General features: G+C 45.4%; 2 protein-coding genes and 1 long non-coding RNA gene across 3 annotated transcripts; 1 reads left to right on the forward strand and 2 right to left on the reverse strand.

Moving 5' to 3' along the window:
* Window positions 1-11,081: 11,081 nt before the first annotated feature.
* On the reverse strand, window positions 11,082-12,358 carry LOC139531748 (uncharacterized). Its single transcript, XR_011666424.1, has 2 exons — window positions 11,993-12,358; window positions 11,082-11,462 (listed from the first exon to the last, which is right to left on the reverse strand). It is a non-coding gene; the product is annotated as an uncharacterized lncRNA (long non-coding RNA).
* Window positions 12,359-12,387: 29 nt separating this feature from the next.
* LOC139531747 (NEDD8 ultimate buster 1-like) lies at window positions 12,388-17,989 on the forward strand. Its single transcript, XM_071328511.1, has 14 exons — window positions 12,388-12,641; window positions 12,801-12,959; window positions 13,039-13,103; window positions 13,252-13,316; window positions 13,402-13,569; window positions 13,776-13,864; window positions 14,063-14,169; window positions 15,094-15,280; window positions 15,412-15,519; window positions 16,179-16,331; window positions 16,599-16,745; window positions 16,966-17,034; window positions 17,141-17,312; window positions 17,545-17,989. The coding sequence occupies exons 1-14, from the start codon at window positions 12,525-12,527 to the stop codon at window positions 17,712-17,714; spliced, it is 1,776 nt and encodes a 591-aa protein (XP_071184612.1). The 5' UTR covers window positions 12,388-12,524; the 3' UTR covers window positions 17,715-17,989.
* Window positions 17,990-23,773: 5,784 nt separating this feature from the next.
* Window positions 23,774-26,728, reverse strand: crygn2 (crystallin, gamma N2). Its single transcript, XM_071328512.1, has 4 exons — window positions 26,620-26,728; window positions 24,964-25,212; window positions 24,515-24,660; window positions 23,774-24,025 (listed from the first exon to the last, which is right to left on the reverse strand). The coding sequence occupies exons 1-4, from the start codon at window positions 26,638-26,640 to the stop codon at window positions 23,890-23,892; spliced, it is 552 nt and encodes a 183-aa protein (XP_071184613.1). The 5' UTR covers window positions 26,641-26,728; the 3' UTR covers window positions 23,774-23,889.
* Window positions 26,729-27,387: the final 659 nt, after the last annotated feature.

The following is a 27,387-nucleotide window of genomic DNA, read 5'->3' on the forward strand; positions in this document are numbered from 1 at the left end:
AATTATAAAAGGTAGGCCCTACCATGATTGATGTTCTTCCCTCTATTAGTCGGTGTGTTGTCACGTGTCAGTCTCTCTGCATGTGTTGTAAACTCAGTGTTGTCAACTTCATAGTCTCAGGACCGAGCCCATCTCCTAATCTGACCCCAAACATTTAGATAAAGGTTGTGTCACGTTAGCTAGGAGTGGTGGGTGTGGAGTCAGGCGCAGAGAGCACAGGTTCCAGAAAGGACGTATTTATTCCAAAAATGGTCAAGTCAAAAACAACAGGCACAAATGCCCACAAAACGGGACACCAAACAATCCGTAATGGAACAAAACACAAACCTCCACTGACAGAAAATAAAATAAGCTCGCACAAAAGCAGGCGGGCCTTGAAGGCTTACATAGCCGCAAATTAACCACAAACAAGGTACAGGTGAAAACAATAAAGACAAAACCAACAGAAAAGGGAAAAATAATCGTTGGCAGCTAGTAGACCAGTGACGACGACTGCCGAGAGCCGCCCGAACAGTGAGAGGAGCCACCTTCGGTGGAAGTCGTGACAGTACCCCCCCGACGCGCGGCGCACCGGCCTCGGGCGATCCTGATGGAGGCGTTGGAAATCCCTCAGCAGTGATGGATCCAAGATGTCCTCCACCGGTACCAAGCACCTCTCCTCCAGACCGTACCCCTCCCAATCCACGAGGTACTGCAGGCCCCTCACCCGGCGTCTAGAGTCCAGAATGGAACGTACCGTGTACGCCGGGGACCCCTCGATGTCCAGAGGGGGCGGAGGGACCTCCGGCACCTCACCTTCCTACAGGGGACCAGCTACCACCGGCCTGAGGAGAGACACATGAAACGAGGGGTTAATGCGATAGTAAGAAGGGAGCTGTAAACTATAACATACCTCGTTTATCCTCCTCAGGACTTTAAAATGGCCCCACACACCGCGGCCCCAGCTTCCAGCAGGGCAGGCGGAGGGGCAGGTTTCAGGTCGAGAGCCAGACCCGGTCCCCCGGTGCAAACACGGGGGCCTCACTGCGGTGGCGGTCAGCGCTCCTCTTCTGCCGCCCACCAGCCTGCTTGAGCGATTCCTGAACGGCTCTCCAGGTCTCCTTTGAGCACTGCACCCACTCCTCCACCGCAGGAGCCTCGGTCTGGCTCTGATGCCACGGTGCCAGGACCGGCTGGTGGCCCAACACGCACTGGAAAGGCGACATGGTCGTGGAGGAGTGAGTTTTGAGCCACCGCCGCCCATGGGACGTACCTCACCCATTCTCCTGGCCGGTCCTGGCAATACGACCGCAGAAACATACCCACATCCTGGTTCACTCTCTCCACCTGCCTATTGCTCTCGGGGTGAAAACTCGAGGTCAGTCTGATCGAGACCCCCAGACGCTCCATGAACGTGCTCCAAACTCGGGATGTGAACTGGGCACCCCGTAGTGCCGGAAGACATGGGTAAACAGGGCCTCCGCAGTCTGCAGGGCCGTAGGGAGACCGGGCAACGGGAGGAGACGGCAGGACTTCGAAAACCGATCCACAACGACCAGGATCGTAGTCTTCCCCTGAGACGGGGGAAGGTCGGTGAAAAAATCCACCGACAGATGTGACCAAGGCCGTTGTGGAACGGGGAGGGGCTGTAACTTCCCTCTAGGCAGGTGTCTAGGAGCCTTACTCTGAGCGCACACCGAACAGGAGGAGACATAAAACCACACATCCTTCGCTAAAGTGGGCCACCAGTACCTCCCCCTAAGACCCCGCACTGTCCTCCCAATTCCCGGATGACCCGAAGAGGGTAGTGTATGGGCCCACCAAATCAATTTGTCACAAACACCAAGCGGCACGTACTGAAGACCCGCTGGACACTGTGGGGGCGCGGTTTCCAACCGTAACGACCGCTCGATGTCCGCGTCCACCTCCCATATCACCGGTGCCACCAGACATGAAGCTGGAAGTATGGGAGTAGGATCGATGGAGCGCTCCTCAGTGTCATAGAGATGGGACAGCGTGTCGGGCTTAGTGTTAAGGGAACCTGGTCTATAGGAGATGGTGAACCTAAATCTGGTGAAAAACATGGCCCACCTTGCCTGACGAGGATTCAGTCTCCTCGCTGCGCGGATGTACTCCAGATTACAGTGGTCAGTCCAGATGAGAAAAGGGTGTTTAGCCCCCTCAAGCCAATGTCTCCACACCTTCAGAGCTTTTACCAAAGCCAACAACTCCCGGTCCCCCACGTCATAGACCGAGCTTCCTGAAATAAAAAGCGCAGAGGCGGAGCTTCGGTGGCGTGCCCGAGCGCTGTGATAGCATGGCTCCAACCCCAACCCCAGCCTCGGACGCGTCCATCTCCACTATGAACGCCAAAGAGGGGTCCGGATGAGCCAATACGGGAGCATCGGTAAACAGCGCCTTCAGATGACTAAAAGCTCTGCCCGCCTCCGCAGACCCCCGCAAATGCACGGGCCCCCCTTCAGCAGTGAGGTAATGGGAGCAGCCACCTGGCCAAAACCCCGGATTAACCTCCGGTAGTAATTGGCAAACCCTAAAAACCGCTGCACCTCCTTTATCGTGGTCGGAGTCGGCCAATTACGCACGGCTGCAACGCGGTCACACTCCATCACCACCCCAGATGTGGAAATGCGATACCCCAGGAAGGAAACGACTTGTTTGGAGAACACACATTTCTCAGCCTTGACGTACAGGTCATGCTCCAGCAGTCGCCCAAGTACCTTGCGCACCAGAGACACATGCGCGGCGCGTGTGGCGCAATAGATCAGGATATCATCGATATACACCACCACACCCTGCCCGTGCAGGTCCCTGAGAATCTTATCTACGAAGGATTGAAAGACGGCTGGAGCATTTTTCAACCCATACGGCATGACGAGGTCCTCATAATGGCCAGATGTGGTACTAAACGCGGTCTTCCACTCATCTCCCTCCCGGATACGCACCAAGTTATACGCGCTCCTGAGATCCAGTTTTGTGAAAAAGCGCGCTCCGTGAAATGATTCCACCGCCGTAGTGATGAGAGGTAGCGGGTAACTAAACCCCACTGTGATGGAATTTAGACCTCTATAATCAATGCACGGACGCAGATCTCCCTCCTTCACAAAAAAGAAACTCGAGGAGACGGGTGATGTGGGGGGCCGAATGTACCCGTCCCAGAGATTCAGTGACATATGTCTCCATAGCCACTGTCTCCTCCTGTGACAGTGGGTACACGTGACTCCTGGGAAGTGCTGCGTTTACCTGGAGGTTTATTGCGCAATCCCCTCGTCGATGAGGTGGTAATTGGGTCGCCCTCTTTTTACAGAAGGCGATAGCCAAATCGGCATATTCTGAGGGAATGTGCACAGTGGAAGCCTGGTCTGGACTCTCCACCGTCGTTGCACCGATGGAAACTCCTATACACCTACCTGAACACTCCTCTGACCACCCCTTTAGAACCCCCTGTTTCCATGAAATCCTAGGATTGTGACTAGCCAACCAGGGAATCCCCAGCACCACTGGAAACGCAGGTAAATCAATAAGGAAGAGACTAATCTGCTCCCCTGCGTTACCATGTCCAGTGGAACCGTGGCCACGATCCATAAAGTTCCCAGCTGCACCTGAATCGATTAGCAACTTATGCTGGAAAGAGGGGGAAAACTCAGGAAAAGAGATTAGTATGAACATGTGACCAACAGGGAGATCTGCGTGAGTCTGGTGCTGACTCACATTTACATTACATTTAAGTCATTTAGCAGACGCTCTTATCCAGAGCGACTTACAAATTGGAAAGTTTATACATATTCATCCTGGTCCCCCCGTGGGGAATGAACCCACAACCCTGGCGTTGCAAGCGCCATGCTCTACCAACTGAGCCACACGGGACCACGGGACTCACCTGGGGTGTACGAGAAGTGCTCTGCCTGCCCTCTCGACTCCCAGACGAGCTCCTCCAGCACCAATCGGCAGTGTGCCCTCTCCGACCACAACTGGTACAGGAGGAGCCTCCTCCTCTGGTTCCCCTAGATGCGGTACCCCCTAACTCCATGGGTGTTGGAGCGGGAGGGCTGGGGTGTGGAACAAACAGGACCCGCTCTGGACGACCGCGGGCAGCTAGCAGGTTGTCCAGTCGGATCGACATGTCTATGAGCTCATCCAGGGTGAGGGTGGTGTCCCGACAAGCTAGCTCTGCGGACGTCCTCTCGGAGGCTACACCGGTAGTGGTCCATCGTTCCACCCCGCTCCAGCGGCCAGGGTCAGAAACTCCAGCGCGAAGTCCTGCACGCTCCTCGTCTCCTGCCTAAGGTGGAACAGCCGTTCCGTGGTCGAACACGGCCCGGAACCGGCGGGTGAACTCAGGGTAGTGGTCCCTTGCGGAGTCTGGACTCTCCCAGACCGCGTTGGCCCACTTCAGGGCTCTGCCCAGGAGACGAGGACGCTCACACTCTCCAGAAGGAGTCGGGCGAACGGTAGCCAGGTACAGCTCTAGCTGGAGCAAGAATTCCTCTGTCCAGTGTCTGTTCTTTTGCCCATCTTAATATTTTATTTGCCAGTCTAAGATATGCCTTTTTCTTTGCAACACTACCTACAAGGCTAGCATCCCGGAGTCGCCTCGTCACTGTGAACGTTGAGACTGTTGTTTTGAGTGTACTATTTAATGAAGCTGCCAGTTGAGGACCTGTGAGGAATCTGTTTCTCAAACTAGAGGACAACAGTTTTCAACTGTGCTAACAATTTCAAAAGGTTTTTCTAATGATCAAATAGTCTTTTAGAATGCTAAACTTGGATTAGCTAACACAATGTGCCGTTGGAACACAGGAGTGATGGTTGCTGATAATGGGCCTCTGTACGCCTATGTAGATATTCCACAAAAGAAAAATCTGCCGTTTCCAGCTACAATAGTAATTTCTAACGTTAATGTCTACACTGTATTTCTGATCAATTTGATGTTATTTTAAAAATGGACAAAAAAAGTGCTTTCTATTTCTAAGTGACCCCAAACTTTTGAACGGTAGTGTAAATGAATTTTTAAATCAGGTTTTTGCTTTGGCTGACTTTTTTTTGTTGTTGACATTTGTCAATAAAACTCATGAATACAACTGTTTATGTCAAATTGATTTGTGTTCTACTTGTAACCCTGGTTGTCCTGAAAGGAAAATGGTAAAACACTTCATTGTGAGGCTAAATATAAGGGCTGGACATGCAGATAAATAAAAGTCAGATAAATGAAAAGCCGACTTTTGCTGGGGTCTCGGGACTGATAGGGTTAAATTAAAAACACAGGTTGGTGATATCTTAAATTGGGGAGGACTGGCTCCTGGTAATGGCTGGAGCGGAATTCCATGTGTTTAATGCCATTCTATTTGCTCCTTTCCAGCCATTATTATGAGCCACCCTCCCCTCAGCAGCCTCCTAATAATCATAAGGACAGGCTGTTGTGTATAGACTACAGTGATTTCTAGAGTAGTCACTAATTACCACAACCACAAAATCTTATATCCCACCTATTTCTACAATGTTTCTTAAAATCTGATTTTCTACCTAACCACACTGCTAAACTTATGCCTAACACTAACCTTAAATTAAGAACAAAATGCAAAATGCAAAAAAAAAAAAAAGAAATTGTACAATACCACAGCCAAAGTCAAAATGGCTGTAACTAGTGACAAGCACTTTCCAGAAATCTGAGAAGATAGTTATCGAGTGCGGCTGACCTTTTTTGGAGGACTCAGGAATTTTACAGCAGAGGCATTGCAAGGATTCCTGTTGATGAATGTTGCATCCACACAGGTAGATGAGCCTGTGTAGGGATGTAATGTGGATTATCACTAAAGGAGTGGGGATTTTTGGATGCATTTTATTTTTGTATTTTATGATGTTGGTATCCTCACCCTCCCCCTGTCCCGCAATCGGATTTTGTATTTTTCGTAAAGAACGAAGGTTACGTACAGTGGGGAGAACAAGTATTTGATACACTGCCGATTTTGCAGGTTTTCCTACTTACAAAGCATGTAGAGGTCTGTAATTATTATCATAGGTACACTTCAACTATGAGAGACAGAATCTAAAACAAAAATCCAGAAAATCACATTGTATGATTTTTAAGTAATTAATTTGCATTTTATTGCATGACATAAGTATTTGATACATCAGAAAAGCAGAACTTAATATTTGGTACAGAAACCTTTGTTTGCAATTACAGAGATCATACGTTTCCTGTAGTTCTTGACTAGGTTTGCACACACTGCAGCAGGGATTTTGGCCCACTCCTCCCTACAGATCTTCTCCAGATCCTTCAGGTTTCGGGGCTGTCGCTGGGCAATACGGACTTTCAGCTCCCTCCAAAGATTTTCTATTGGGTTCAGGTCTGGAGACTGGCTAGGCCACTCCAGGACCTTGAGATGCTTCTTACGGAGCCACTCCTTAGTTGCCATGGCTGTGTGCTTCGTGTCGTTGTCATGCTGGAAGACCCAGCCACGACCCATCTTCAATGCTCTTACTGAGGGAAGGAGGTTGTTGGCCAAGATCTCGCGATACATGGCCCCATCCATCCTCCCCTCAATACGGTGCAGTCGTCCTGTCCCCTTTGCAGAAAAGCATCCCCAAAGAATGATGTTTCCACCTCCATGCTTCACGGTTGGGATGGTGTTCTTGGGGTTGTACTCATACTTCTTCTTCCTCCAAACACGGCGAGTGGAGTTTAGACCAAAAAGCTCTATTTTTGTCTCATCAGACCACATGACCTTCTCCCATTCCTCCTCTGGATCATCCAGATGGTCATTGGCAAACTTCAGACAGGCCTGGACATGCACTGGCTTAAGCAGGGGGACCTTGCGTGCGCTGCAGGATTTTAATCCATGACGGCGTAGTGTGTTACTAATGGTTTTCTTTGAGACTGTGGTCCCAGCTCTCTTCAGGTCATTGACCAGGTCCTGCCGTGTAGTTCTGGGCTGATCCCTCACCTTCCTCATGATCATTGATGCCCCACGAGGTGAAATCTTGCATGGAGCCCCAGACCGAGGGTGATTGACCGTCATCTTGAACTTCTTCCATTTTCTAATAATTGCGCCAACAGTTGTTTCCTTCTCACCAAGCTGCTTGCCTATTGTCCTGTAGCCCATCCCAGCCTTGTGCAGGTCTACAATTTTATCCCTGATGTCCTTACACAGCTCTCTGGTCTTGGCCATTGTGGAGAGGTTGGAATCTGTTTGATTGTGTGTGGACAGGTGTCTTTTATACAGGTAACGAGTTCAAACAGGTGCAGTTAATACAGGTAATGAGTGGAGAACAGGAGGGCTTCTTAAAGAAAAACTAACAGGTCTGTGAGAGCCGGAATTCTTACTGGTTGGTAGGTGATCAAATACTTATGTCATGCAATAAAATGCAAATTAATTATTTAAAAATCATACAATGTGATTTTCTGGATTTTTGTTTTAGATTCCGTCTCTCACAGTTGAAGTGTACCTATGATAAAAATTACAGACCTCTACATGCTTTGTAAGTAGGAAAACCTGCAAAATCGGCAGTGTATCAAATACTTGTTCTCCCCACTGTATGTAACCACGGTTATGAGAGCTATATGGATCACTCCAATATATTGGTATCACTCCGCAGCGGAGGGACATATCTGAGGTGAGGATTTCGATTTACTCCCGTGTACACCTGTGTCACGGCTGGGGTCCGCCCCTATACGTAGACCCCATGGCCACGACACACACTCTCTACATCACTTGAGGCGCCTCTAGCACCGTAGAGGATTGGAGTGATCCACATAGCTCACATAACAGTGGTTACATACGTAACCTTCGTTATGTTTCACTATATAGGATCACTCCAATATATTGGAATACCCGTACCAGATTTAGTCAGTGCTAGAGGGACCTGGCCAGCCAGCAGCGAAGTCCCATAGCGGGATCGAGACGCAGGGGCTGGAAATGTGGAAGGGGGTTCCCGGCACAGTACCCGGCACAGTCCCCGGAAGGGGAAGCGATGTCCTGGACCACTGAACCAACTGCAGAGGGAGGTGCCACATTTACCCAATAGTACCTAGCAAAGGTGCAAGAGGAATCTCAGCTGGTCGGCCACCGTGGTGACACAAAGGCCCCTGAAGGATGGGGGCCGGCAACGGAATTGGAGTCGGTACCCGTCGAGCATTGTGGACAACACCTATGGGGACTCCACACACTCCTCCCACTTTGCCCTTTGAGACCAGAAGAGGCCGAGGAACAGTGTGTCAGAGGTCCTGCCGAGGCCCGCCTCGCCTCTGGAGCCCCAAGCTCGTCCCTATGGTGGTGACGATTGACAGGTTGTTGTTCCACCGCATGCTGTGCCCCTCCCCGCTGTCGTTCCTAAGGAGATGGGGCAGGAGAGGGACCCCACGGTCATTCAGGTGCAGGTGGGTGGCGACAGTCCATCTGCCTTGGACCCGGGGCCTAAGGAGGCGGCATGAACCGTCTTAGGGTCTCCCGGTCCCTACGAACCTTATCGGTCTGCTCCAGAATGTCATTAACCCCTGGGACAACCATTAGCCCTGGGGTGATGGGGAGAGTGGCAAATGTGTTCTGGAGAGCAGCTGGCTGACGGGATTGGGCCAGCCAGAGATGGCGTCGGGAGGTAAGCACCTGCGCCACGGCCCATCCGTTGGAATGGGCCACATCTCTCTGGAGCAGGGAAAGCTCCTCTGTGCCCCCCTGCAGCCGGGGCAACAGAGTCTGCTGGTAGGCCTGCAGCAGCATGGCCACATTGGTAAGGCGGCCAAGAGCGCAGAGGCTTTCAAGTCTGCATCAAAGACTCTGGGGGGGTCCCTGCTTCAGTCGTGGGTTCCGCCCTATAATCTCCCGGTCCGGGAAGGACCATGGCAGCTATTATGGTGTCCATGGTCGGGTAAATCAAATCAAATTTTATTTGTCACATACACATGGTTAGCAGATGTTAATGCGAGTGTAGCGAAATGCTTGTGCTTCTAGTTCCGACAATGCACTAATAGCCAACGAGTAATCTAACCTAACAATTTCACAACAACTAACTTATACACACAAGTGTAAAGGAATGAAGAATATGTACATAAAAATATATGAATGAGTGATGGTACAGAACGGCATAGGCAAGATGCAGCAGATGGTATCGAGAACAGTATATACATATGAGATGAGTAATGTAGGGTATGTAAACATATAAAAGTTTCATTGTTTAAAGTGGCTAGTGATACATTTTTACATTATTAAAGTGGCTGGAGTAGAGTCAGTATGTTGACAGCAGCCACTCAATGTTAGTGGTGGCTGTTTAACAGTCTGATGGCCTTGAGATAGAGACTGAAAAACAGTTTCTCGGTCCCTGCTTTGATGCACCTGTACTGACCTCGCCTTCTGGATGATAGCTGGGTAAACAGGCAGTGGCTCGGGTGGTTGTTGTCCTTGATGATCTTTATGGCCTTCCTGTCGCATCGGGTGGTGTAGGTGTCCTGGAGGGCAGGTAGTTTGCCCCCGGTGATGCGTTGTGCAGACCTCAACACCCTCTGGAGAGCCTTACGGTTGTAGGCGGTGCAGTTACCGTACCAGGCGGTGATACAGCCCGACAGGATGCTCTCGATTGTGCATCTGTAAAAGTTTGTGATTGCTTTTGGTGACAAGCTGAATTTCTTCAGCCTCCTGAGGTTGAAGAGGCGCTGCTGCGCCTTCTTCACTACGCTGTCTGTGTGGGTTGACCAATTCAGATTGTCCGTGATGTGTACGCCGAGGAACTTAAAACTTACTACCCTCTCCACTACTGTTCTGTCGATGTGGATAGGGGGGTGCTCCCTCTGCTGTTTCCTGAAGTCCACGATCATCTCCTTTGTTTTGTTGACGTTGAGTGCGAGGTTATTTTCCTGACACCACACTCCGAGGCCCCTCACCTCCTCCCTGTAGGCCATCTCGTCGTTGTTGGTAATCAAGGACTTCCTGAGGATCAGCGGGGTGGAGATGTTGTTTCCTACCATCACCACCTGGGGGCGGCCCGTCAGGAAGTCCATTACCTAGTTGCACAGGGCGGGGTCGAGACCCAGGGTCTCGAGCTTGATGATGAGTTTGGAGTGTACTATGGTGTTAAATGCTGAGCTGTAGTCGATGAACAGCATTCTGACATAGGTATTCCTCTTGTCCAGATGGGTTAGGGCAATGTGCAGTGTGGTTGCGATTGTGTCGTCTGTGGACCTATTGGGGCGGTAAGCAAATTGGGGTGGGTCTAGGGTGTCAGGTAGGGTGGAGGTGATATGGTCCTTGACTAGTCTCTCAAAGCACTTCATGATGACGGAATTGAGTGCTACGGGGCGGTAGTCGTTTAGCTCAGTTACCTTAGCTTTCTTAGGAACAGGAACAATGGAACCCCAGTCCTAGACCGGATATTATTGCCTGCTAACATGAATTTCTTTTAACTATGGAAATTGTGTCACTTCTCTTGCGTTCTGTGCAAGCAGAGTCAGGGTATATGCAGCGGTTTGGGCCGCCTGGCTCGTTGCAAACTGTGTAAAGACCATTTCTTCCTAACAAAGACCGTAATTAATTTGCCAGAATTTTACATAATTATGACATAACACTGAAGGTTGTGCAATGTAACAGCAATATTTAGACTTATTAAGGATGCCACCCGTTAGATAAAATACGGAACGGTTCCGTATTTCACTGAAAGAATAAATGTTTTGGAAATGATCGTTTCCAGATTTGACCACATGAATGACCTAAGGCTTGTATTTTTGTGTGTTTATAATTAAGTCTATGATTTGATTGAGCAGTCTGACTGAGCAGTGATAGGCAGCAGCAGGCTCGTAAACATTCATTCAAACAGCACTTCCCTGCATTTGCCAGCAGCTCTTTGCTGTGCTTCAAGCATTGCGCCGTTTATGACTTCAAGCCTATCAACTCCCGAGATTAGGCTGGCAATACTATAGTGCCTATAAGAACATCCAATAGTCAAAGGTATATGAAATACAAATCGTATAGAGAGAAATAGTCCTATAATAACTACAACCTAAAACTTCTTACCCGGGAATATTGAAGACTCATGTTAAAAGGAACCACCAGCTTTCATATATTCTCATGTTCTGAGCAAGGAACTTAAACATTAGCTTTTTAACATGGCACTTTTACTTTCTTCTCCAAAACTGTTTTTGCATTATTTAAACCAAATTGAACACATTTCATTATTTATTTCTGCATTATATTAAGTTAAAATAAGTGTTCATTCAGTATCGTTGTAATTGTCATTATTACAAATATATATATATACAAATCGGCATCAGCGTTTTTGGTCCTCCAATAATCGGTGTTGAAAAATCATAATCGGTCGCCCTCTAGTCTCCAGGGGGGATGCCACCATCACAAAGGGAAGCCATAAACTCAGCCAAGCCAGCAAGACAATGGAGCAGGGGTCCGACGCCCTGGGAGAGCTTATGTCGTGACCAGCTTCGAGGAATAGGATCCCGGTGATGGATAAATGACCCAGTACCTCTGCAAAAAAACGGGGCAGACAAAAAAAAGAGCAACCAGGTAATGGTTTTGATTTGTGTGTTTTTTAAATTGTATTTATTTTCACACCAACTGCAATACTACCTAGCCGGTTTAATATCCAAGCAGAAAACAAAATAGCGCCATATGATGGAGTAACTCAAGTTAAATATCTCAACGTAGTGGAAGCCCACCACAATACTCCTACATTCTGCAGGGGAAAGAACAAGAAAAAAAAATCATATAGGGTAATTAGCAGATAACGGCATGTTAAAGCAATTCACAACACACACAGAACAAGCCAGTCGGCAAGTTGTGTAAGGAAAATAGTTTGTGGCAGCAAGAGCCACCAATATATTAATGGATACACACGGCGTCGTAGTGTAACGCTGACGAAACACAAGCAAGACAAACCAGGGGCGGAAGATACAGATGAACAGCGCGCAGCGTGTAGAGTTCTCAAGAGGGGCTGGCCATGTGTCCAGACTGCAAACAGCCAGTGAATATACTTCCACGCAAGATATTACACTTACCAAGTGAACTTCAGAAAGTTTGTACCTCAATTCATACGGACCTCCGCCGAGAAAATGAAAGAGAACGTGTGTTGCGGACCCCAGCCGTGACACAGGTGTACACTGGAGTAAATCCTCACCTCGAATGTATTCCTCCGCGGAGGAGTGATACCAATATATTGGAGCGATCCAATATAGTGAAACATAACCACTTTCCAGAAGTTCTCTGTGTTTTTACAGCGATGACAAATTGGCCACGTGACTTATCCTAGTGTGAAAGAGAAGATAAACAACATTCTCAGTTCAGAAATGTTTATATCAGAACAATACGACGACAATGTTATCAACACTTCAAACGTGAGTCATTAATTTGTTATATCTTGAAAGAAACCGGAAACAACAATGAATGTAGCTAGCTAGTCGTTGGTGTAGTCTTCTGCGACTGCGTAACTAGCGCGACGTAATTTTGGCTCTACTCATTCTGTGGAATCCCCCTTTTGTTTGCTGGCTGTCACTTTCACTTTTCCTTACATCTTTTTCCACCGTTTCGAGAATGGCGGAGCTACATATTCAGGAAAAGCTGGTAAATCTTTTAAATCAAGATAGTATTCAGCTCAGGAATCCACCTTACACAACAGAGGACAGCGAGGCAGGACAGCAATCTCTTCAGGTAAAGTGAGTTTGCTAGGTGACCAACAGTTATAGCCATTCAAAATCTATTGATGTTCATTGAGCTCGTTGGTCTGTGACTTGACTATGAGTCACCTTTGTGAGATAGGGATAATTTGTTACTCTGTCTGCTGTCTGTGTGTCACTGTTGTCATTGCAGGAGCTTGCAGTGAACTATGCCCCCATTGTGTGCATCTCTGTGTCTGAAGTGGCCAGTGCCTTGGAGAGCCTCCGATCCCAGGCAGTAAAGAGTGGAATGGGGAACAAGACCTACGGAGAGACATGTGTGGAACTCTTTCTGCCTAAAGACTTGAAAAAGGTATGTGGGTGGGTGGGTGTGTTTGCCCTGACACAGCCTACAAAATAAAGTAATTCCACATTTTTACCCATTCTTTTAGTATACCAAGAAGAATCACTATTTGGAGACAAAACTGGATGTCCTTGCTCAAGATATCATGGATAGGTAATTGAAAATGGCCAATGCAATGTCAGTCTTTTATAATGTGATCTGTGAGTGAAGTGAAGATGCACTGTCACTTCAATCTCAGATTATTATGTCTACCAAAGTCACAAATTGATAAGGTGCTACTTTTTTTTCTACTTTTGTATAGGATTACTGAACAATATGGACTTAAATATATCCAGTTAATTTTTAAAGGGAAGACACTGACTCCTGGTACGTTTCCATTTAGTTGCCACAACACTCATCTAATCAATGTTTGGTCATTTCAACTTTGCATTGAAATGGTTTCTCTTTACAGAGAAGCGTCTGGATGAACAGAATGTGAAGAACAAAAGTAAGATGATGGTTCTGCGGGTGAGCGTGCCAGAGAGGAAGAAACAGATGTTGGAGGTGGAGGAGGAGAAGAAAACACAGGACCAGAGTGTCCAGAGAACCCAGAAGGGCTTCCAGATCCTATCAGAGAGAGGTTAGTTAGACCCTCACTGCTTTTAAACACAATAACAATGTTATCACAATGCTACAGGAATATAATTTTTTGGACATTCTGTGACTTGGTCGTCATGTTAGGCTTCCAGATCCTTTCAGTTAGACCCTCGTACTGCGTTTAACCCCAATCACAACTCTACAGGAGTGTTATTTTATGGTTGTTCTGTGGTTTGGCTGTCATTTTAGATGGCACCGATGACACAGCCACGACTCCATTCCTAGAGATTGCTGATCAGAAGGGGAACCCCCTGAAAATACCTCACAGTAAGAAAAAGGTAGTCTAGACAAAGGACTAATGAACATATTACCAATATTATATTCATAACTGTCATGGTAAGCAGTATGAGTGGGTGGCAAGCTCACACAACTTATGGCTTGAATGGTAACTATGGTTCTAGCCATGCCATGTGTTCTTTGTGAATTTAAACTCCACTGACTGACTATTTCTAATGCTGTGTGATTGTTGTCCTAAGGCTCTGATTTTAGCCATGGGGTTCCATGAGAAAGGCCGTGCTCTGATGAAGAGGAAACAGTATGAAACTGCTCTGGGCCACCTGGTGCAAGCTGACGACCAGTTTGTGTAAAAAAAAACTTCCTCTTAATCACATAAATAATTTGTTAAAACAGATCAAAAAACCCAGTCCATTTCTGATTCAAAGATGATTGTATGATTGGCATGTTAGATCATTGTCTTGTTGTATGGTTATTTGATTGCATTTTGAATGTACAGTACTCTATGTTAAGAGTTAGGCAATATGGGGATTTTCTTTTTTTTAAGGGATTTTATTCATTTATTATCCAAGCATTTCGCTACACCTGCAATAACATCTGCTAAATATGTGTCTGCGACCAATATTTGATTTGAAATACTACTACTAGTTTGATGGTTTTAGCCATTAATTGTCCCATTAACAATGACCTATATTAGCAAACTTATTTAATTTTAAACTTATTTCATTTCTCTAGTATAGGCTACTTATGGTAATGAACAATATAAAAATGCCTGTGATAAGTGGTCTGTCGATCATTTCCCATTTATTGTCCCAGCTTTACTCTACGTTCCACCACGAAATCACCTTGCATCTCAAATAACAACTCACTTATGTGATCAAGATTAGTGATTCTGTGCCTCACATTGCTCAGTCTGATCCCGTGTAATCATGGAAATCCAGAACTAAAGTTTTGCCTAATAGCTCCAGATGCTCCATAGAGTTCTGGGGGGAGATGTGTTAGAAAATATACTAGAATGAGGACCGGTACCATGTATACTCTCCTCTGTATGTATTTGGACAGCGAAGCAAAAATAACCTCAAATAAAAGGTGACATTCTGTTCTGTCGCCTCAGATGAAACATTTGATCTCAAATCCAAAATGCTGGAGTATAGGGCCAACATTTTTAGCTTTGCTGTCCAAATACATACAGAGGGGAGTGTATGTTACGTGCTCCTGTACACGAGGAATTAGATCCTGTCAAACACATTGAATATCTTTTGTGTCTCTACAGTAAGTGTGGCTTCAAGCTCTTGAACACAGTGGACAACTATGCAGTACTGCAGCTGGACATTGTGTGGTGCTACCGAGCCTTGGAGGCCCTGTCCTATCTGGATGACGGCAAGCGGAGGCTGCAGATTGCCGAGGACTGCTTCCGCAATTGCTACGGAGACCAGCAGCAGAGGCTCATGAAGATCAAGGTGGTCTATGGCACTGGTCTATGGCTCCGTTCACAAACAACCCTTAGCTCCGACGCACTAGGCACTAATGTAGATCTGAATTTCACAATTGTTTGAATATACTTCATTTAATGAATTGACTTTGTTTTTAGGGAAACACCAGAGGAGAGGAGGTGCTGTTCCTCAGGCTGTACCTCCTGCAGAGCATACTGGCGCACATGGTTGGTAACGAGCGCCAGGCCACACAGAAGCTTAAGCAGGTGTAGTACATCATTATAGCCCTGTTTCCAGATCCTCTTGTCTCCTGACATTAATAACAACATTTCTGTAAGCAGGGAGGCACCTCACTGTAATAGATTGCTGATTCTACCTTTAACCCCTGCTGTGTTCTAGGTGGAGGATCTGTATCGATGTCTGTATAATGATGTAATATTACTGATTCTACCTTTTAACCCCTGCTGTGTTCTAGGTGGAGGATCTGTATCGATGTCTGTATAATGATGTAATATTACTGATTCTACCTTTAACCCCTGCTGTGTTCTAGGTGGAGGATCTGTATCGATGTCTGTATAATGATGTAATATTACTGATTCTACCTTTAACCCCTGCTGTGTTCTAGGTGGAGGATCTGTATCGATGTCTGTATAATGATGTAATATTACTGATTCTACCTTTAACCCCTGCTGTGTTCTAGGTGGAGGATCTGTATCGATGTCTGTATAATGATGTAATATTACTGATTCTACCTTTAACCCCTGCTGTGTTCTAGGTGGAGGATCTGTATGGACGTCTGTGTAATGATGTAATATTACTGATTCTACCTTTAACCCCTGCTGTGTTCTAGGTGGAGGATCTGTATGGATGTCTGTATAATGATGTAATATTACTGATTCTACCTTTAACCCCTGCTGTGTTCTAGGCTGAGGATCTCTATGGGCGTCTGTGTCTGGACCCAGGGGAGATAAAAGAGCTGAAGGATCTGGGGTTCTCTGAGCAGGAAGCCCGTCTGGGTCTGAGGGCCTGCCATGGCAACGTAGGCGAGGCCGCGCTGCACATCACCCATAGGAGACAGGTGTGTTCCCATAGCAATAGAACGACACAACGTTTACTTGAATGGGGATGTCCTATATTTCTATGAGTAAGTCTCATAGTGGAAAAAAGGTGTCAACTGACTTGATATAGGTGTTATTAGGACATGTTGCTTAAGTTATCAGAGCTGATTTAGTCATAGAAATATATAATTACTAAAACAAACATTCCCATTCAAGTCAGTGTCCCATTATGGTTGGACCGGTGGCCATATTGAGTGTAATTCTATGGTTTTGTCTGTCCCTGTCAGGAGAGGGAGGAGATGAAACAGAAGGAGAGTGAGAAGAGGAGGATGTGTGTGGAGGGCCTGGCTACCCTCAGAGAGCTGGGTTACTCCAAGAAAGACGCTGCCTGGGCCCTCCTTCAGACAGACGGAGACATGGACGGAGCCTACAGGGTGAGAGACTGTTGTCGCCACTGCAAAAACACACATTGTTTCTCAATATGCCATGAAGGAGAATATGCCAACCATCAAAACATGTTACCATAACCAGAGCCATGAAGCAACGTTACATTAGCTAGCAGAAGAGTGTAGGAGCTAGCTAGCATACTTTGCTAATATGTGTTTTTTTCCCTCCACTTTATTTGTTCCCTCCACGTTTGCTTGTTTCCTCTAGATGCTTCTAGATTCTGCTGCTAGAACCAACAACACAGAGCTCCCCATAAATCAATCCAAGGTTGAGCAGGTAACAAGCCTCTACCTCTTTCTCTCTCTAGTCACTATGTCTATGTAAAAAGTCTGCTTATCACAGTGGTGTATGTAGATAGTGCCTAATCCCTTCCTCGCCATAGTTGACATACCTGGGTTTTGAGCCGGAGGTGGCCCTGAGGCTGACAGGGGAAAACGTTCAGGGGGCCACCCAGCTGCTGCAGGACAACCAGGTGGTCCTGCCCCCAGAACTGCTGTCCCCCTCTCCCGCCTCCTCACTGTCCGAGGAGCCCAGCACCACCTCCGAGTCCGCAGGTAGGACTCGAATGCACGCACGTATGTACACAGAGAAGCATATAGGCAAGCAGATGGACAGACGGATGCATACGCATATTACTGTGGGAATACAATTAAGACGTGTATGTGAGAAAGAGGTATTCAGTGTCTATATGCTGCTGATACTTAAGGCTCCAGGATGCTTTTTATACCCAAATCGCCAAAGGAGAGCCCTAATTGAACATGACACTGTTGTCAATGGTGTTTCCAGGTTCTGGGAGCCAAGGGGAGGCCCCAATGGACGTCGACCTGGTGAATGAGGTGCTGGAGGACATCCCTCTACACGAAGAGGACTACCTGGACCTGACCCTGGAGGAGGAGAGCGAGGTCATAGACAAGATGAAGTCCTACCTCTACAAGAACTGTGCCTCCTCCAGCTAAAGTACTGTCCCGCCAGCAGCCATTTCGAAAGCACTTCCACCACCACCTATTCCACCGGTGTTTGATTTGAGTCTTTTTAGGCCCCAAATTAGGTTTGTTTTTCTCTCCTCCACAAGCAATATATCGGCAATTGTATTTTCTGTTTTTGTACTAAAGTGTTATTAATTGAGTTTAAAAACATAAACATTTGAAGCAGGTTGACTATAATTTGTAAGGAAGTAAACTGACATGGATTAAAGACAAGAAAATTAAACAAATTCAGATTTAGTAGATAAACATTGTTATTGCTCTATGCTTAATAGCTACAGAGAGGACAAGTTTGATTATTTGAAGGTTCATGTTTGAGATTTCAACACAGAATTTAGAATGTGAGGCCTTGAGGCTTATAATTGTATGGTAAACGGATTTTTGGTTGCTTGTGTAAAAGATGGTTCTATTTTTCTTCATCGCAAATACTTTTGTATATGCTCTGGTTTATGTTTGAGATCCCTTTTTGACGGAATTTGATTAAGTTTGATTTAATGTTTTTTATATTTATGGAGTTTGATTGCCAATATGACAATACATGACTGCACTTAGTTTTTAATAGGCTAAATTACACATTCTGTTAACATATACAGTGGGGAGAACAAGTATTTGATACACTGCTGATTTGGCAGGTTTTCCTACTTACAAAGCATGTAGAGGTCTGTAATTGTTATCATAGGTACACTTCAACTGTGAGAGACGGAATCTAAAACAAAAATCCAGAAAATCACATTGTGTGATTTTTAAGTAATTAACTAGCATTTTATTGCATGACATAAGTATTTGATACATCAGAAAAGCAGAACTTAATATTTGGTACAGAAACCTTTGTTTGCAATTACAGAGATCATACGTTTCCTGTAGTTCTTGACCAGGTTTGCACACACTGCAGCAGGGATTTTGGCCCACTCCTCCATACAGATCTTCTCCAGATCCTTCAGGTTTCGGGGCTGTCGCTGGGCAATACGGACTTTCAGCTCCCACCAAATATTTTCTATTGGGTTCAGGTCTGGAGACTGGCTAGGCTACTCCAGGACCTTGAGATGCTTCTTACGGAGCCACTCCTTAGTTGCCCTGGCTGTGTGTTTCGGGTCGTTGTCATGCTGGAAGACCCAGCCACGACCCATCTTCAATGCTCTTACTGAGGGAAGGAGGTTGTTGGCCAAGATCTCGCGATACATGGCCCCATCCATCCTCCCCTCAATACGGTGCAGTCGTCCTGTCCCCTTTGCAGAAAAGCATCCCCAAAGAATGATGTTTCCACCTCCATGCTTCACGGTTGGGATGGTGTTCTTGGGGTTGTACTCATCCTTCTTCTTCCTCCAAACACGGCGAGTGGAGTTTAGACCAAAAAGCTCTATTTTTGTCTCATCAGACCACATGACCTTCTCCCATTCCTCCTCTGGATCATCCAGATGGTCATTGGCAAACTTCAGACGGGCCTGGACATGCGCTAGCTTGAGCAGGGGGACCTTGCGTGCGCTGCAAGATTTTAATCCATGACGGCGTAGTGTGTTACAAATGGTTTTCTTTGAGACTGTGGTCCCAGCTCTCTTCAGGTCATTGACCAGGTCCTGCCGTGTAGTTCTGGGCTGATCCCTCACCTTCCTCATGATCATTGATGCCCCACAAGGTGAGATCTTGCATGGAGCCCCAGACCGAGAGTGATTGACCGTCATCTTGAACTTCCATTTTCTAATAATTGCGCCAACAGTTGTTGCCTTCTCACCAAGTTGCTTGCCTATTGTCCTGTAGCCCATCCCAGCCTTGTGCAGGTCTACAATTTTTACCCCTGATGTCCTTACACAGCTCTCTGGTCTTGGCCATTGTGGAGAGGTTGGAGTCTGTTTGATTGAGTGTGTGGACAGGTGTCTTTTATACAGGTAACGAGTTCAAACAGGTGCAGTTAATACAGGTAATGAGTGGAGAACAGGAGGGCTTCTTAAAGAAAAACTAACAGGTCTGTGAGAGCCGGAATTCTTACTGGTTGGTAGGTGATCAAATACTTATGTCATGCAATAAAATGCCAATTAATTACTTAAAAATCATACAATGTGATTTTCTGGATTTTTGTTTTAGATTCCGTCTCTCACAGTTGAAGTGTACCTATGAGAAAAATGACAGACCTCTACATGCTTTGTAAGTAGGAAAACCTGCAAAATCGGCAGTGTATCAAATACTTGTTCTCCCCACTGTATATCTCCAGTGAGCTTTTCTTGCAATTTATAGTCTGACATTTGAGATTTAGATATGATAATTTATCACTACGTAGTGTGGAGGTAGTGAACAATTTTTTTCAAAGGAACTTTAGTTAAGTAAACTACGCTGAACCAAAATATAAAACGCAACATGTAAAGTGTTGTTCCCATGTTTCATGAGCTAAAATAAAAAATCCCAGAAATGTTCCATAAGCTCAAAAAGCTTATTTCTCTCGAATGTTGTGCACACTTTTGTTTACGTCCCTGTTAGTGAGCATTTCTCCTTTGCCAAGATAATCCATCCACCTGACAGGTGTGGCATATTGTGCTGGGGACAATAAATGGCCACTCTAAAATATGCAGTTTTGTCACACAACACAATGCCACAGATGTCTCAAGTTTTGAGGGAGTGTGCAATTGGCATGCTGATTGCAGGAATGTCTACCAGTTGTAGACAGATAAATTAATGTTAATTTCTCTACCAACATCGTTTTAGAGAATTTGTCAGTACATCCACGCATAACCGTGCCAGCCCAGGACCTCTACATCCGGCTTCCTCATCTGGGGGATCATCTGAGACCAACCACCCGGACAGCTGCTGAAACTTTTTGCACAACCTGTCAGAAATCAGAAACCCGGGGAAGGGAAGCTTATCATCCTCACCAGGGTCTTAACCTGACTGCAGTTCGGCATCGTAACCTGCTTCAGTGGGCAAATGATCACTTTCGATGGCCACTGGCACTCTGGAGAAGTTTGCTCTTTAAGGATTAATCCCGGTTTCAACTGTACCAGGCAGATGGCAGACAGCATGCATGGCGTCATGTGGGTTGCTGATGTGAACAGTGCCCCATGGTGGTGGTGGTGGGGGGGGGGGGGTTATAGTATGGCCAGGCGTAAGCTATGAACAACAAACATATTTGCATTTTACCATGATGCGATCCTGAGGCCCATTGCCGTGCCATTCATCCGCCGCCATCACCTCATGTTTCAGCATGATAATGCACGGCACCATGTCACAAGGATCTGTACACAATTTCTGGAAGCTAAAAATGTCCCAGTTCTTCCATGGCCTGCACCAGACATGTCACCCATTGAGCACATTTGGGATGCTCTGGATAGACATGCACAACTCACTTAGATAATACATTTGATGATACAGTGGTAACAATACATGGTTATAACATCTACAGAAAAGACAGAAATGCCAAAGGGGTAGGTGTTTCCATTTTAAATTCAGAACCACATTCCTGTAAAGCTTAGAGAGGATCTTGTGTTGAATACTGTTGAAGTAATATGTCTACAGGTTCATCTGCCTCACCTAAAGCCCATTCTGGTGGGAACCTGCTGTAGACCACCAAGTGCTAACAGTCAGTATCTGGATAACGTGTGAAATGCTTGATAATGTATGTGATATCAACAGAGGTATATTTTCATGGTGATTTAAATATTGACTGGCTTTCATCAAGCTGCCCACTCAAGAAAAAACTTAACTGTTACCAGTGCCTGCAACCTGGTTCAGGTTATCAGTCAACCTGCCAGGGTAGTTACAAACAGCACAGGAATGAAATCATCAACATGTATTGATCACATCTTTACTAATGCTGCAGAAATTTGCTTTAAAGCAGTATCCAAATCCATCGTATGTAGTGATCACAATATAGTAGCCATATCTAGGAAAACCAAAGTTACAAAGGCTGGGCCTAATATAGTGTATAAGAGTTTTGTAGTGATTCCTATGTTGTTGATGTGTAAATACAGAAGATTGGCAAGCGTCCTGCAAATTGAGAAATCATGTGACTAAACTGAATAAAAAGAAGAAACTACACTATGAAACAAAGATATATGACAGGGTCTGATAACTTGGATGCACAATTACTGAGGATAATAGTGGACAATATTGCCACTCCTATTTGCCATATCTTCAATCTAAGGCTACTAGAAAATGTGTGCACTCAGGCCTGGAGGGAAGCAAAAGTAATTCTGCTTCACAGGAATAGTAAAGCCCCCGTTATTGGCTCAAATAACCGACCAATCAGCCTGTTACCAACCCTTAGTAAACGTTTAGATTTTTTGTTTTGTTGACCAGAGACAATGCTATTTTACTGTCAAAAAATTGACAACAGACTCAGCATGCTTATAGGGAAGGATATTCAACAAGCACGGCACATACATAAATTACTGATGATTGGCTGAGAGAAATTGATGATAAAAAGATTGTCGGTGCTGTTTTGTTAGACTTCCATGCGGCTTTAGACATTATCGATCATAGTCTGCTGATGGAAAAACGTATGTGTTATGGCTTTACACCCCCTGCTCTATTGTGGATAAAGAGTTTTGTCTATCAGAACACAGAGGATGTTCTTTAATGGAAGCCTCCAACATAATCCAGGTAGAATCAGGAATTCCCCAGGGCAGCTGTCTAGGCCCCTTACTTTTTACTAATGACACGCCACTGGCCTTGAGTAAGCCAGTGTGTCTATGTATGCGGATGACTCAACACTATACACGTCAGCTACTGCAGCTAGTGAAATCAGTGCAACACGTAACAAAGAGCTGCAGTTAGTTTCAGAATGGGTGGTAAGGAATAATATTTCAAAAACTAAAAGCATTGTATTTGGGAGAAATCATTCACTAAACCCTAAACCTCAACTAAATCTTGTAATAAATAATGTGGAAATTTAGCAAGTTGAGGTGACTAAACTGTTTGGAGTAACACTGGATTGTAAACTGTCATGGTCAAAACATGTTGATGCAACAGTAGCTAAGATGGGGAGAAGTCTTTTTTTTTAATCAGCTAACTGATACAAGCAGTAGAATCAGATTTTAAAAATGGATGCAAATACACCTTATGGAATAGCGGGGACTGTGAAGACACACACATAGGCACAGACACACATACACATGATAAGACACACACTACACACGTACACATCAGTTGTATTGTAAATATGTGATAGTGGAGTAGTGGCCTGAGGGAACACTACATTTATTGGGTAAAATGTTATGAAATGTAATGTCATGTAATCTTTTAAATTGTATATAACTGCCTTAATGCTGCTGGACCCTAGGAAGAGTAGCTGCTGCCTTGGCAGGAAGTAATGGGGATCCTAATAAATACAAATACAAACAGGACAGTGTATTCCAGTTCACGACAAAATCCAGCAACTTCGCAAAGCCATTGAAGAGGAGTGGGACAACATTCCACAAGCCACAATCAACAGTCTGATCCACTCTATGCGAAGGAGATGTGTTGCGCTGCATGAGGCAAATGGTGGTCACACCAGATAGTGACTGGTTTTCTGATCCATGCCCCTAACCTTTTTTAACGGTATCTGTGACCAAGAGCTGCATATCTGTATTTCCAGTCATGTGAAATCATTAGGGCCTAATGAATTTATTTCAATTGACTGATTTCCTTATAGAAACTGTAACTCAGTAAAAATTTGGAAATTGTTGCATGTTGCATTTATATTTTTGTTCAGTGTATATTTGTCTTAGGGTAGCTTTAGTGTAGTTTAACTTCTTCCAGTGTGAAGTAATTGGTTGCTTGATAAACTATATTTTCAGAATTGCTTCCCCAACACTGGTGATTGTTAGTATTTCTTTCCCTGCCTGTGCTCTATACAATCTCACTGGTTCTATATATATAACCTTTTTTGGTCACTTTACCACAGTCACGTTTTACTCTTACCTCTTGACAAGCACCCCCCTGTGGATAGTAGGGGTACCCCCAGGGGTACTAGTACCCCAGGTTGAAAACCACTGCTCTGTATAGACCCTCATACACTTCATAGTAGCTCACAGAAGGAGAACACGCCAAGTCTTTGATAAAAATTAATTTGTGTGATTTTTTGGGGGTGTCTTTTTTTATTGAACATTTCTAGAGCGGTAGTGGTAAAAGTCACAGTCCATGCCAGGGTCGAGGTCTGGGGTAGGATAGGAGAAGAGGTTTAGAAGTAGTTGACCACCCTACGGATGGACTGGATGTTGGGGTTCTGGGCCTGCCACTCGTTGTGACTGCAGTAGTCTCCTCTCTCCACGATGTACATGCGGCCGCGGAAGTTAGGCTCCTCATACATCACCCAGCTACAGAAGGAAACACACACGGGTTAGAAATGGTCACACACCTGCTCACTTCACACACTTTGAGCAGATGGAATAACAGTAATGAGGAAACATCTAACATCAAGTTATAAAATCCAGAACTTCCCCTTTAATATTTAACTCCCTCCTGGAAAACAACTGTTGGGATCACAGGTGTGATTAGTGGTGTTAAAGTTATTTAGAAATTCAGCAGTGTCTATGATTTACCAGCTAGATCATTAGCATCTGTGTTCCAATTATGCGCCAACTTAATTAACACCATAACATATGCTAAAAGGTTGGATGTCTTGGCTCAACAAAAATAGATCCAAAAGTTGAATCACTATGAATTAATCTCTGCGTTTTGCCAATTGCTGTGTGTGTCTGTTTTTGTGCGCCCCTGCATGTGTGTGTTTGTCAGTGCCTGTGTGTTTGTCAGTGCGTGTGTGTGTGATTGCAGTCTGAAACTTAGGCTAGAGGTGTACTACTTACGCTCCGTCTCCATAGACCTTGATGGAGTTAATGCAGTTCTTGCTGAGGCCACGGCTCTGCAGGAAGGGGCAGTCATCACAGATCTCCACACACTGGCCGGAGAAGTTACAGGCCTCGAACAGCTCCATTCTGTAGTGCTCACCGTGCTGCAGGACACAGGAGAGGATTGGAGTTGACACAAGTTTTTCAAGTCAAATATAGGAATACTGTTATAATGAAGAAGATGAGAGACAAGGAGAGAGGAGATTAAATTTGAGGTACGTTTACAAATTGACAACACTACACCCAAACTGTGCTTTGGTCATTCACCCCCCTTATTGATCTAAAGTATCTTTGAGTTAAAGCAGAAAATGTCTCTATAACTTCAACCTCTCCTCATCCTCACTAGCTATCGTCTTAACCCCTAACCCCTATCCTTTCGATTCTTAACCCTTAGCCCCATCTCTCACCATCTTGATGGGCTTACAGGAGCCCATGTGGTCGTTGTGGCTGTTCCAACGCTGGAACTCTGGGTATTCGCCGTGCTCCAGGATGTACTGCTGTCCCTTGAAGTCGGGGTGGTCGAAGCAGCAGAAGGCGCCGCTCTCCACACGGATGGAGTTGACGCGGTTCATGAAGCCACGGTCCTGGAAGTTATCGCAGTCTCCCCTGACCTCCAGCTGCCTGCCAGTGAAGCATTTTCCCTCGTAGAAGGTGATCTGTGATGGGTGGGTGGGTGGGTGGGTGGAGAGGAGGAGGTTAACACCATAGTTCATTAGTTAGGGTGGGGAGTTGGAGGTAGGATAGTGTGGTATCCAACAAACCTGGGTTCAGATACTATAATCATTATAGATTCAGTGGGTTTGATTGAGCTTGCCTGTTGCAATGTAACCAATATAAATGTTGCAAAAGTGCAAACCCCACCCACCTGGCACTCCAGGCAGGTTAAAGCAAATGCTTAAAGGGTTTGAAAGATTTTAAATAATATTTGAACCTAAGTCCTGGTGGGATACAAACTCAATTGCTTAATTTAACTTTATTGCATCCAGTTCATGACTCAAAATGTAGTGAAATGGTCCAGAGCAAAGATTTTTGGATCCCAGGCTAAAGGCTGGACGGACAGGTGGATACTTTGTCACTGGAGTGTAGGTGTGGATTTGTATGTGTTGGCATGGTGTATGTAGTCAGTTCAGTATATAAATACATTTTGTCATGCAGCCTTGTGTCCATAGCACAGGAGTCTGGTGACACCTTAATTGGGGAGGATGGGTTCATGGTAATGACTGCAGCGGAATGGTATCAAATACATCAAACACATGGTTTCCATGTGTTTGATGCCATTTAATTTGCTCCGTTCCAGTCATTATTATGAGCCGTCCTCCCGTTAGCAGCCTCCACTGATCTGTACAGTATTTATGCTGAAGCCAACTATAGATGAATAGAATAGAAGACTAGAGTTGTCTTGCAGTTGGCTAGAAGTATGGATACAAGACTATGTTATGTCTACTCCTATTGGCCAGCCACCAACTAATTATCCCTACCTGCCATTGATAGTTTATTCAAAATAAAATAAATAAATACAATTTTCCTAGACCTTGCTTGCTCTTTTAGATATATCTATAACACAAGATTGACGGTAGAACTAGAAGCAGAATCAGAATGCACTTGATACTTTCTCCAAATATTCACGATACAATATGACATTCATTCGCTTTCAACTCCTGTAACAGATTTAACTGTATTTCTCCCAGCAAGACAAACTGAGTAATTGCTCTGATTAGAATAACCTCTAAATCTAAAAATGTTCACCAGGGATTGCCTCCACATTTTATTGAGTGTTGAATTGAAAAACAAAAAAACACCTATTTGTTGAATACCTAACCTCATGATGGTATGAGAAAAGTACATGTTCCACTTCCAAACAAATGTTATCACACCTGCACTAAATACCTGTAAATGCATACACTCCCAAACCTATGTGTTTATTGACTGGAGTTCTCTCTAACCAGGCAGTCCCATTGAGGTCGGAAGAACTCTTTTCCAAGGGAGCCCTGTTCAGTCAGTTATGTCCCAGTGTTAGCCAACCTGATGCTGTGTGAATGCGGGTTGACCCAGATGCTGCTTACCTTTCCAGAATACTGCGACATTTTCCACTGGATACTGTCCAACCTGGCCCACAAGTAAGAAAGTGTAACAGTAAAAAAGTTGGACACCCCAATATATACGGCGGGGCGCGTGCCCGGCAGTATCGCGAGGCTTGCCGCACAAAGGACACACAATGGGGGATTTAGGGCTTTCGCTGGGTGAGCACTTTCCCCTTCAACTCTTGGCATTGCTGATTCTGGGCTTTGGCTGCAGCGGGACTGAACAGGAGACAAACAAAGGAATCTGCTTGGCCGGGGCTTTGTGCACGCCGTTTTGCACATGCTATGCTTCTCTTATGCTCAAGTTGAATGGGGCCTGGCATGCCCGCACAGTGAGCGAGACAGAGAGAAATGTGTGTGTGTGTCAGAGTGTGTGTGTGTGTGGTGGGAGCGTGGTTACCATGGCAACCAGGTGATGGAGAAGAGCGCGTGCAGAGCTACAACAAAGACTTGGTATTCTCTTTCCCTCTTCACACACTATGACCTGCCATTGTTCATATACACACAGTGTCACAGCCATATTTAGACGACCTCTGAAGTACTAGAACTGGCAGTGTCATTGTATTTGAAGTGTGGGGGACATTTGAATAGATTATCAGGAGATAGAATGCCGTTTCAAATCTTTTATGATTTTTATGGCTGTTATGCCAATAATGTATTGGGCATATATATATTGTTATCAAAAAGGTGCTAAAACTGTATGTTCGTGTCAAAACTATCTCTGTACATTCAAGTGAGAAATATAGAATT

This window comes from Salvelinus alpinus, chromosome 10 (assembly GCF_045679555.1).
Source record: "Salvelinus alpinus chromosome 10, SLU_Salpinus.1, whole genome shotgun sequence".
NCBI lineage: Eukaryota > Metazoa > Chordata > Actinopteri > Salmoniformes > Salmonidae > Salvelinus > Salvelinus alpinus.

What these genes read in the sequence shown, in the direction of transcription:
- crygn2 (XM_071328512.1), bottom strand. Translation starts at nt 26,640, where the DNA reads ATGTCGCAGTATTCTGGAAAG. An exon ending in CCTGTAAGCCCATCAAGATG is followed by an intron (nt 24,661 to 24,963) that starts GTGAGAGATGGG and finishes TGTGTCCTGCAG; the next exon opens with CACGGTGAGCACTACAGAAT. An exon ending in AAGGTCTATGGAGACGGAGC is followed by an intron (nt 24,026 to 24,514) that starts GTAAGTAGTACA and finishes TTCCTTCTGTAG; the next exon opens with CTGGGTGATGTATGAGGAGC.
- LOC139531747 (XM_071328511.1), top strand. Translation starts at nt 12,525, where the DNA reads ATGGCGGAGCTACATATTCAGGAAAAGCTGGTAAATCTTTTAAATCAA. An exon ending in GCTCAAGATATCATGGATAG is followed by an intron (nt 13,104 to 13,251) that starts GTAATTGAAAAT and finishes ACTTTTGTATAG; the next exon opens with GATTACTGAACAATATGGAC. An exon ending in ACATCACCCATAGGAGACAG is followed by an intron (nt 16,332 to 16,598) that starts GTGTGTTCCCAT and finishes TGTCCCTGTCAG; the next exon opens with GAGAGGGAGGAGATGAAACA.